This window comes from Porites lutea, chromosome 2 (genome assembly GCF_958299795.1).
Source record: "Porites lutea chromosome 2, jaPorLute2.1, whole genome shotgun sequence".
Lineage (NCBI taxonomy): Eukaryota > Metazoa > Cnidaria > Anthozoa > Scleractinia > Poritidae > Porites > Porites lutea.
The window spans coordinates 2097822-2110000 of NC_133202.1; the positions used below are offsets into that span (position 1 = coordinate 2097822).

The 12179-nt window shown below is 38.8% G+C and overlaps 1 protein-coding gene and 1 non-coding gene across 2 annotated transcripts in view; both read right to left on the minus strand.

Moving 5' to 3' along the window:
* Positions 1 to 10238, minus strand: part of LOC140927366 (uncharacterized) — a 17838-nt gene extending 7600 nt beyond the window's left edge. Inside the window, exon 1 of the mRNA XM_073377003.1 lies at positions 10058 to 10238. Coding sequence (XP_073233104.1) covers positions 10058 to 10228 — 171 coding nt within the window. The 5' untranslated portion in view covers positions 10229 to 10238. The remainder of the gene's footprint in view (positions 1 to 10057) is intronic.
* An 86-nt stretch (positions 10239 to 10324) lies between these two features.
* Positions 10325 to 10397, minus strand: Trnaa-ggc (transfer RNA alanine (anticodon GGC)). The gene has a single exon. It is a non-coding gene; the product is annotated as a tRNA-Ala (tRNA).
* Between the last annotated feature and the right edge of the window lie 1782 nt (positions 10398 to 12179).

Consider the following 12179-nt stretch of genomic DNA (forward strand, 5'->3'; position numbering starts at 1 on the left):
TCTCAGAACTAAAACCGGAACTTATTAACTCACAGAACCTCCGCCTCTATGCTTACTTTGAATTATTATATGCTATTTTGCAAAAGTTGTATGGGTACTGCCAGAAGTAATCGGCTCCAGGTACTGCCTAATTAGATCATAACCTTTACAGCTGCCTTTGTATAGATAAAGAAATCACTATTATTCGTGATTAGAGTTCGTTCAGTATAGACGCATTACCGGAAGTCATGCCAACAACAACAACAAGTTTATTCAGTATTACCATTTTGTACAGGTGTTACCGATAAAAATAACAATAAACAGCTAGATTTAAGGAAATGAAGATATAAGGGAATGGTAGAATTAATTATATTTTTTTCGTCTTTCAAATGCTTGAAAGACAAAATTAGCAGTTAGCCTGCTGATATGTGAATCAGTATTGTTAAAAAGAAAATAAACTTTACCATGGATATTGTAATTTGTAAACAAGACGCTGTGGGAGCGTATATTTGGACGTGGTTGTACTACGCGTACGTGAAGTTTGTTACGTGTATGAGGGATATGTGGGTAGTGCAGTGGTATTGCATATTTGAGGGGTTAGTTGAGGTATGTCAAGTAGTAGGCGTGGGGTTATTCTGGAAGTTGATTGGTAAGAAAATGGGTGTAGTTTGTGAGGTAGTTGCTGGGTTTCTACATGGGGTTGTTTTTATTGGATGTTGGTAATAGAGTCAAACTCTGTTAATAGTGGCACTGAAGTGTTGATAGAAAACGTCTGTATTAAGTGACATGTTTCACAAACTTACTGTTTTCCATCAAATGAAGACTGCACACTGAAAACATTTTGACACAAATATTTACGTCTGCCAAAAATGTGAACTGATCTCTTCTAAAGTAATCGATTACAAACACATCATATATAACAGGGACCTTGTCTCATTTTGTTTTCATACTGTTCAATGCAAAAAATCTATACCCCGCTCTGCCTGTTTTCTTTTCTTCTTGTAACTAAATGTTTCTTTTTAAGAGGTTCCATCTCATAATACTCAACTGAACTATACCTGTGTTTTCTCGCAATCGTTTTCCTTTCACTGCTTTCTATTTTGCATGAGCATAATATAAAGTGTGTTTCATATTGTAGTCTTTGACAATTTAACTTACTTTGTGTAATTTTACAAATTTCTTCAACTAATGAATGTATGCTTTTGATACTTTCAACAAGTCTTATTTTACCTAACTAACTGTCATCATATCCCACAATGAAAGATAAATCCTTTACTCTGCTCCCTCGCTGAACTACACAGCTTAATATACAATATGTTCCAATCCACAAGAAAAATCCTGTCACCTCATGACAATGTTTTGAAATGCACATCTTCAACAAAGATTTGCTCTCAGCCAAATTGCAACATAGGACACCATTGCTTACAGCACAAACAGTAAGGTTTATCTCAACTCCACTGATACTCTCACTTTCAGAAAGATCAATTGGTATAATATGTCTTTTCACACCCATCACATTGTACAATGTATTCCCATTACTAGTAAGGGCAGATAAAGTTCCCGAAGTCCAGTATCCACATGGATTAATAACAGAGAAACTCATTGCATAAACTACTATAGCACAGCACTTTTTACAAGAACATTGGTGTAAACTATTAACATTTGATATACTACAGTATTCAAGACTGCTTGAACAAAGATCAGCTTCAAAGTTGGCAATACGTACACCTTCAAGCTCGTATAAATTATGTCCTCATTCCTACATGAATATGGACGCTGAAAATATTGTACTAATTTATGAATGAATGGTATTTCCAACAATACACATGTACCTTGACTATGACTGTTATCATACATATCTCTAGCATGAGAACAACACCAATAATCCCCACAGTTAAAATGAATGAGTTTTAGTTCAGCGCCAAGAGTGTTTCAAGTGGCATTGATACAGTAGTGATACCCGTCAATTCTGGCATCACCGAGCATGTTACAAGTATAACTTTCACTGTATTCAAGCTGGAAAAATCGCTCAAACACTGTAACCATTTCTGGCAAGTCTTTTAACATTAACATAGATTGTCTTGCAAGCAATGACAGATTAGAATATAATTGGTTACCAGCAGTCATTATTTGAATCAGTATCATCGACTAAAGTAATCATTCTTATCTTACTATAAATAAAAGTCTTATAAATTAAAGCGCACAAACTTATTGCAACACATTGTTGTCCTGCATTTTCCCCAAATACTACAACGTTTCCTTGACAGAATAGAGCATGAATCGTTTTTGTAGCATGATCTACATAAACTGAAGGACCTGGATTCTTCTCGATATCAGTAGAAAGCTTAAATCAGACAAAATTATCCCGGTGAATCAAGCTCTTGCAAGCACTATAAAATGGATAGTTGCATGTACAGAGGGACAAATACTTACTTAAAACCCTATTTTGATACCTCACCCCCACCTAAATAGTCTCTTCTTTTATGCTAAGACGACAGATAAACCTTCCCTTGTTTTCGAACTAATTTTGGACTTGCCCTTAGTAAAGTCCCCACACTCTTAAGTATAAACCATTTCTATTTTTAACGTAACAATGAGTTTTAGACGACAATGAAATGACAAAAACGCAATTCATCGGAACAAGCAGCATTTTGGCTCGAGGTAAATGTCGTGTGTTGCCTACCGACCCCATATGCGAGGTAGTAACTGGAACAGCAGTGATTTTCCATCTAGCCGGTCGGTAAGACCGCGCTTATGTCTCTCCTTTGAATATAATTTACAATGCCCTCTCTTAGTTCCGCACTTATTTCCTCCACACCATCGAATGTTCCAGTGTCGGCTTTGCCTTATCTAAATCCTCCGTACATACAGGCATCTGATATTTCCAATTCTAAACGTACGTGATGTGTTCTTGGATTGTTTGGATTTGATCTTTGTCACCCTCAAACCACCCGCGTCCCGATCACGCGCCTATTGTGATTGTAATCCAAAGTGAGCGTTTGAAACATTCGATATCTCCAGAGAACCAATCAGCAAAACATCCAGATTCTGGATGTTTTGGTATAAGCGGGGTTGTAATTGGCTCGGCGCTATCAAAGGGATAGCGCTCTGGTCCAGAGGCTTTTCGCGTGGGTCACTTTTTAAGACTTGACCGAAACCGGAAATCGCGCATGAAAAGCCTCTGGCACCCAGGGTAGGCTGTTTACCATTTATAAAAAAATTCCGGAAATTTAGGTTGGGAATTTACGGTCAGTAAGAACGGTACATGTCGTTACCATTTGCCTAAAATTTCTGGATTGTCGCGCCGCGCTAGACTGGATTCTAGTTACAACATGAAACTAGTACGAAACTCAAGAAACTTGTAAATGGTAAACCAATTTCCGTTTGGGACGGGAAAACGGGACTACCTTTTCAGAATTTCCGTTTGTCCCGGCAATTTTCCCGCGGGACGAACCAAAAAAACGTTTACCATTTACATCCCAACCGGAATTTCCGGGAATTCGTTGCAAATGGTAAACAACCGATATCATCGGGTTACTACCATCCTTGAAGCGCGACGAATTCTGCGCGTAGTTTAACATTTCAACTTGTCAGTTTTGGCCAATGAAACGTTTTCGGTTAGTCTCTGTCATGCAATTGACAACGTTTTTGGCGCCGTACAAACATGTTTTGATCACGTACTGTCTAAGTTTTCAGGTTTTTCTTGGGAACGTATTCTATTTTTAAAGTCTGCATGAGTCAATGGTGATGCAACTTCAAGTTCAAATTGGAGATACTAGCAGAGTATTTTGTGAATCCGCCCGGGAGTGCTGAAGATTTAAAAAACTACATTTTGCGTGAGATTCCGAAGATACGTTTTATGGATTTTGGTTTACTTTACAAAAACGATGAAGGAGAATATGTCTTGTTGAATGACGTTCGCATGGCAGACATTCGCCTCGCCTCGCTTGTTTACGTTAGCACGTATTGCTTGCCTATTTCACTTTTGCTTCAAACCAAGCCGTTTCGATTACTCTATTCCGCTTGGGCCACGCTCAAATAATAATGTACTTCGGTCGTTGATTTTAATAAAAAGAGTCTATCTCAAATCATTATATAGGTCACAGTGAAATAATATGTGCATGCAGCTCATTTACAACCAAATTTAGGTTGCAGTGATCACGGATTCTAAGGTCTTCAGGAGTTTTGGGAATTGTAAATCTTCCAGTTTCTATTTTTAAATGATGATTTTCTATCCTAAATTTGGAAGCTACACGCCTATGTTCAATATTCCGGATAAAATTGATGAATTCAGAGTAATTTGTTTCATTTTTGCCACTTTTGCGAAATCATTTTCTGTTGTATATCCGTATATCCGTATGACTCACTATCTCAGTTTACGGTTCATTTTCCCAACGAATCAAACAAAATAAAGTATCTACTTGTTGTTACTTTCAACAAGTATGGCATGAAATGAAAGGCATTTTTTTGCCCATTCTTCCTCTATGTAGCCCGATATTTAGACACTCTCAGTTGGGTAATCAGTCTCAGAAAAAGTATTTTTGAAGACATATCCAACTTCAGGTCGCGAAGCTGCAAACTTCGTGCTGTAGTAACTTGCGAAACATTTATAGCTACATTTAGCAACATTTCATGTTAGCGTAAACATATATACGCGATATTGGCGGAGTATGACCATTGCTCAAATCGATATTCCCAATAGATCGGTTGCAGTAAAAAAGGAAGTACATGTATATCAATACACATGTTGTACGTTTAGAAAAAGTTTATATATTTGTAAGACAAATAAGAGTTTAGGAAATAGCTTAGCCTACCTTAGTCTTTGCGGCTATTATGCTGGACGATGTCTTATGCCAATAGAGGATCACTTTGGCTTTGTAACACTGCAAAACGCACGAGCAGGATTTATATGAGGATGTTTTTTGGCTGGGCGTTGCTGATATAGCGAGCTGCTAAAACGTCATCGAAAGGAGTCACATAGCAAGTGTGATCCTAATTGTTGTATTTCTCAGAACTAAAACCGGAACTTATTAACCCACAGAACCCTCCGCCCCTGTGCTTACTTTGAATTATTATATGCTATTTTGTAAAAGTTGTATGGGTACTGCCTAATTAGATCATAACCTTTACAGCTGCCTTTGTATAGACAAAGAATTCACGATTATTCGTGATGAGAGTTCAGTATGGACTCATTACCGGAAGTCATGCCACTTTTGCGACATCACTTCGTCAGGTTCTGCACTACGTATACTTGACGTCTGGCCCGATCAAAAAGGGAAAATAAAAACATACTCTCATGTAGCAACCGCTGAGAATGATGGAACAGGGAAAACAAAAAAGAGGGCTGCTACTAAGATTTACGACTGACTCTTGAATAGTATAGAGACGGCCGCTTTACTAAATTGTTGAGCTGTTTTTCACGTTCGGTATCTGAACACTGATGCAGCTTTCATTATTTCGTAATAAAACAGGAAGGTATGTAATTGTAATATTGTCTGTCTTTTTTCCACGAATTTGCTTAAACACTCTTAAACCCTTTTCCTTTTAACAGACAAAGCACAAACAGTTCTATCAACAAATGATCTTCAGTTGAAGCTTAGCCTCGTTCCTCAAGGACAGAGCCCTGGAAACGAGGTTGATTTGACGCTCTTGTCTCGGTATTCTGAAAGCCCGTTTGAACTCTTAACTAAACTTGGATGACTGGGGCCACTTTTGCGAATTATCAGCGCATGATCTTTTCCTTGTTTTATGGTTCCTGCAAGTGACCACGCGGTCAAGACTTGATTAAAATTTATCATCTCTAGTCTTGATCAAAGTTAGACGTAACTTAAGGGTAGACCACCTTATTTACCCTTATTTAAGCAGTCACCCCTTATTTACCCAAGGTGCGGTTCTGACACTTAGTTAGCAACTACGTAACGCTATTTCAGGGTAATCTGGAAAAGCAAGAATCCGGAGCACCGAAAAAAACTGCAAAGGCTTTCCGAAGATTGCCGAAGTCTCGCGACGATCCTCGAAGAACAAACGACTGAGATCATGGACTGCCCGAGATCATCTAAGGGGCCCCTCTTTTTTGTAGGGTAGGCATTTTAGGTTACCATTATTATAAACAGGTTCAGAATACTGAACACGCATGGCAGGACAAGGTTTTCAAGAATTTGCGTGACTATTTATTTATTTATTTTTTCAATTAATGTGTTAGTACGTTGCACGAAATTTTTCAATGGGGGTTTTCCCCCAGTTCCCCGATTTTTTCTGACGGGAAGAGGGCGTCTGTACACAAGTAAAAATGACAGGAAAAGTTTTGCAACGTCTGGAAAGTCATTTTGTTAGATGAAAAACGCTGGCCAGGGATTATTTACATCCCTTAGGAACTACAGCTTCGTTCTAGTGCAAATATTTCACACCGCACGGTCCCTTAAAAAAAAAAAAAAAACTTATAAAGGCAAAATAGCCCGACAAGTTACAAATCTTTTCAAAATAGCATGACTTGGTTCCTCTTTTAGCTAACTGGGGGAGAGTCAAACCAAGTTTAAAGATTCTCAAGGTATACTTATTACTCATCAGATAATAACTACATCAGTTTCGTTGTCTGGCTATTATTCTACGCACTGACAATTATAAAAACTAGAAGTTAAACCTTTTTTAGAATGAGTTTGTTCATTCACAGAAAGACAGAGTATGATGAGTATAGTGGATTAAGAAAATGGTAGTACAGGTTGCTTGTGACGAAAAAAAAAATCGAAGGGTTTGACCAACCTCATTCCCAAGATTGTGTCCTACTCGTTTGTGACGGGAGAGAACCCTGGGAACGAGGTTGAGTTTTAACGAGGATTGGGCCCGGCCATGGTTTTCTCTCAGTACAATTTGATTTGTGAGTGGGTGTGCGGATTATGATGAGTTTTCGTGCACATCCTGACAAACATCACAATTTTTCAATTGAAAAGTTTGCGATCAGTAGCAAGAATTCAATTTTTTCATTAAATGTAGATCCTTTTGTTAGTTGTTAAAACGGAAGAGTTCACAAAAGAAAACAATAGCAGTTTTTTAATCAAGCCAGTTCCGCAATAGACCTTTAAAGCTTGCATGTTATATATTTTGCTCTCTGTTCTGTTACCCAAGAGAACTGTTTCTTTCAAATGTGGTGATATACACGTGCACCCACTTGAATATGTATGTCTACATAATTTATGAAAAGACTAAAGACAAATTCCCTGGAGAGCATCACGTGGTCTTAATTTGAAATGCAAAACATACAAGCTAAAAAGGTCTATTCGTAGGCGATGTTACGACTCCTACTTTTCAGGCCGAAACAATCATATGAAACGGACGCAGCTGGTGGGGACTGGCGCCAAAACAGTCTGCGGTTTTAGAGAGGCCGGTCCGATAATTGCAAAGAGAGGCAAGTACTGTATTTGACCGCCGACTTAACTTCAGTTAACTTGTGCCACTTGCTGAACATTTAACGACGCTCGAAAACAATTTACACGAGCAAACCTTATTTGAATGTAAGCAGTGGGTGCCTCGTTTCTCCCTTTCGTCTAGGACCATACCACAGGCAAAACACTAGCACTCGTCCGATCGATTACTGACGTTAATTACAATCCCGACGCATAATTGTTCTCTCTGCACTAAACCTGTTCTCCTTTCATCATATATTTACCACACTGGAACTAAAAAGACCTAAAATAGGAACACAGTATGTCATAACAGTTGACCAAACAATTTTAGGAGCCACAGTTGAGTGACATTTGATCACATCCTTCCTTGCATTTTCATGAAGTGAATCACAACATCAATGATGAATGAAACCATGGAGAAGAATCCAAAGGCCTTAGAGGAGAAAAAATTAAGACATTAGTCTAAGCCAGAAAATTTCGAACTCATGTGTCTGTATGAACATTCTCCATAGGAACTGACAGAGGCCCCTACAATATTGCAGTCTAAAAATTACGGAAGGCTTAAGAAACTGAACCCTTGGAGGCACAAGAATCACTTCAGCAATTTCCCCTAGCGTAGCATAAAAGAGTTGGTGGTTGCGACCGTAATTCAGTACATATAATTTTTTTTATCGTTTTGAACCCTTGCATCGAAAAGTTCATGGAGCCTAGAAGTCGGACTTAACCCCTAAAAAACGCTCAGCTTTCGGTTTGCATGGCGTCCCGCTCAAAGTGTTTTAACACTTTGAATTAAGAAGAGAATTTTTGAATTAAGAAAAATTTTTTCAAACCGTATTTTCTAGCCAAAATGACCACCTTGGCCTTAAAATGATATTTTTTAGTATAAAAACCACTTCAGCTTGTTGCTAAATGCTAATTAACCCTATTTTGAGCGGACGTTTTTCTGCTTCCTTCCTTCCTTTGTATAACTTCAAAACCGCTCAAATGATACAACCACCACAATTGCATAGAATAATGCACTCACACAGGAACCCATAGTTTACTCATCATATCTACCATCTTGGCATAACGTGATTGACTCAATGACGTAATTTGACGTCATTATGACGCTGGAGAGGCGGGGATTTGTGAACACCCTATCCCCAAGTTTGCATGTCCAGGTATCGCTTTTAACATTCAAGGTACCAAAATTTAAGGTTGGTGATAGTGTTTTGCATTCTCCCATTCCCTTTTGCGTAAAGCCAGCCTGACATGTCAAAATGTGCAGTGGAACCTTTATTCAGGGGACAACCACCGGACCAAGGTAAGTGTCCCCTGAACAGAGGTGTCCCCTGAATGGAGTTTGGGCTGGGGTTTGTTAATAATTAACCAACAAATTAAATATTTTTGTCCTATTCTACCTCAGCATCTGCTGCAGTCATTATTTCAAACAGCTAGATAATGTATAAAAAATCATGATTAAATTATCTCGGCGAGGCAGTGTGTGTTGAATTCCAGCAAGTGCAATACATCCATTTTAGTAAGATAGTGCATTCTTTGAAAGCTGTCGCCATTGCATTATGCCGACTCGTGTATACTTAAACTTGTCAAAGATTTCAGTTGTGGACAATAATAACTTTTTGAGTGCTAAGGAATCCACTGCGCTCAATGGAAGTTAAACCCAGGTTTCGGGACCCAGTAAAAAAGTCCCTTTCTCCTGAATATAGGTGTACGTCCCTTCAACAGAGGTAACAAATACAAAGATTAAGTGAACATTTTACCGGGCCCAGATTTTGTGTCCCCTAAATAGAGGTGTCCATTTAATAGAGGTGTCACAAAGGAAAGGTTTCACTGTAGTTTGATTTTCCTACATACCGCTGCTGCACTCAGCTTATCTACTGAAAAACCATATAGGCGATAACCGCCATAAATGTAGTTCCATCTCCTGGCATCATCAGCTATCAGAGATGAACTGATCAAAAGAAGCACTGCCACAACAGCAGCGAAGATTATCACCTACAATGCAATTTCAAGAAAGTCACAGAGTTTAACGAGCTGTGTTTTGGTTTTTACGGGAACTAGGTAGACTAGGTATCCAAAAATGGCAAACTGAATACCAAAATCATCACGAACAGTACGCTGCCTTTTATTCCTGGCGCAAAAATATGCCTTCCTGAGTTTGGGCATGCACAGAAAGCAGTGGCATGCTAATTCTGTTTACCAGCCTGTTGCAGGCGTTCAGATTGTGGGGACGTCACAAAAAGATGTGAGCAGCAAAAACAGTGAGGGTGTGACGTCTTTCCTTCCTTTTTTAACCCTCGCTCTCTGACTTCACACCGCACTCGACTATCTGAACGCCTGCGGGACTTTTTACGGGCACTTCCTCGAGGTAACTGTAAATGGCCTTAACAATTTGGTAATTTCGAGCAATATAACTCGTTGCTTATAACGAATATGTAATGAGAAAAGTCTTTTAAAATTTTGCACCAATGGGGGATCTTGTGACAAATTTAAAGTTGCAGAGGACCACTCAAAATGTCGCTACAGAAACTTAGTACTATTATCGTCCCAAGTGCCGTGAGCAGGTGATGTTTCCAGTTGGTGGGAAAGTTGACTAAGATGATAACACTAAACAAGCTGGGAGATGGGTTATCACCGTATTCAACGATGTAATTATTTTCATAATATGAGACTCTTACCGGCAAGTTCCAGTCAATATCGACATTGATCATCGAAATCACGTTGAAGGCAAATAGAACAAATATGGCGATAACCAAGACCCACGAGGTGATGGTGACAAAGAGAAAAAAGTCCATCCGCCCCCAGGAAAATGAACCTTTAGAGCCGGCAGCCAAGCCAAACGCTATCATCAACAAGAACTAAAAGGAAGGAAAGTAAAGAATGATCATCGCAGTAAATTTTCCAAATTAAGCAATTGGAAAGAAGAAGCCTGAAAAAAAAAATCAGGGCTTCAACGGGATTCGAACCCGTGACCTCCGCGTTGCCGGTGCGTTGCTCTACCAACTGAGCTATGAAGCCACACATTGGGAGCGAGGTCAATTTACTGCAATGATCATTCTTTACTTTCATCTACTACCGCAGTTCAAAAATGAATTATTTTACATACTTCACATCAAAGAACTAAAAGGAGAAGAAAAAAAAATTACGTCGAAAGATAGTTCAAGAAATACAAATGTGGTGAGGTTGCTTAATTTGGTAACAACTTATATAAAACGATTAGCCCTATTTTACATTTGTCTTTGGTTACCTGGTTTTAGAGTGAAAGAGAGGCAGGAGTTGAGTTTGTTTTGATGAAAAAAATATTAAATAGTAAAATAAAATAAAATCCAAACAACTTGCGATTGTTGGAAGACCAAGTTCTGTTTTCCTGCAAAGTTTTTATAGTTCAAACGGTTTAAATGTTTTATGAATAGATAGGTATGGAAGGGAGCACTTTTTGCTTGCAGCTTACAACATTTTTCTTTTTCTTTTCCTTCCTCTCAGTCTCTCTCTGTCTCTTCTTTTTGGCTTTTTTGTTTGACATCGTGGGGTGTATTTTATCTTGTATCAACACTGTTCCACTAGCTAGTTAAACTAATTAATTTTGTACTCAGTTAAACTCGCGCATAGCTGTGACTTAGCTCGCAAAGAAACGCTTAATTGCTTGGCTGTTTACGTCAGCCTCATCAGTATGGGCATTTCTCTTGGTATGGGGGATCTGTAATATACTATTAAAAAGGAACTTACAAATTCAACAATTTTGATTATTCCAGGGATTGAAGTTATGTACTCTATGATAAAACCAATCTGTCCACCACCACTACTACTTTGCTTCTCTGGAGCCTTGTCAGGGTTAGCGCCTTGATTCTCTGGATCCGCCATCTTTTTGGATAAAGGCTATCTAACATAAAAAAATGTTAAATGATGTGTTAAATAAGCCAAGTTACCAGAAAAATTAAGGGGAAGTTCTTTTCTTAGCTAAGACGCTATCATGGGCAGTGGAAAAAGAGAAGAGGGGACGGGGTTTCAGGGCCGGCAAGTGTTAAAAATTTGTGTGGTATTTTCATTCTTTCTACAATTTACTCTTGACTATCCTTCTCTGTTTTTGAAGCGAGAAAGATACTGAATTACAGCCGACGGGTAATTAACAAGCCAATACGGAACTGATTGTAGGTTAAGGTTTCTTTGGTGATCTGAATAATTTTCTTTTGTTTCAGTAGAATTTTCACTCATTGGCTTAGTTCAATATCGTTAGTTTCACGTAAAAGGAACAATATATAAACGAGACCTGGCCAGTTAAGATCTACAGCATAGATATATGCTATTTCTTGCAAATTCAAAACCAACATGGCAAGCATTCGATCAATTCTCCTGGCCTTTTTTCGCGCTTCTGATCTCTTTTTCCCCCACAACGAGTTCAGGAGAACTTCAAGCTTGGAGATGCAAATGAGATCAATTACACGAGATGTACGTGCTCTGAACCTGTCTAAAACCTGGTTTCAGGCCGGCTTCGGTTTCCTGGTCTCCAGGCGACGGTCTGCAACACGATGGGTATAGACCATCACCACACCAGACAAGCATGCAAGTCTTTTAGCGATGAGGCATGTCATGTTTGTTTGACTTGATCGGTTTTGATGCGAAAATGGCGGGTCTAGTTCACATGAATCTGGGCATTTGGAAATCTCACTACATTCGTCACGTGACCTAGATTTGTGTGGACGGAACAATGCGGTTTCGGTTAGCGGATTCCTGACTGGTTTTTCACTTTCCATCTAGAATGTAAAACGAACGGATAATTTGTTAATCATATTCGCTTTCTAA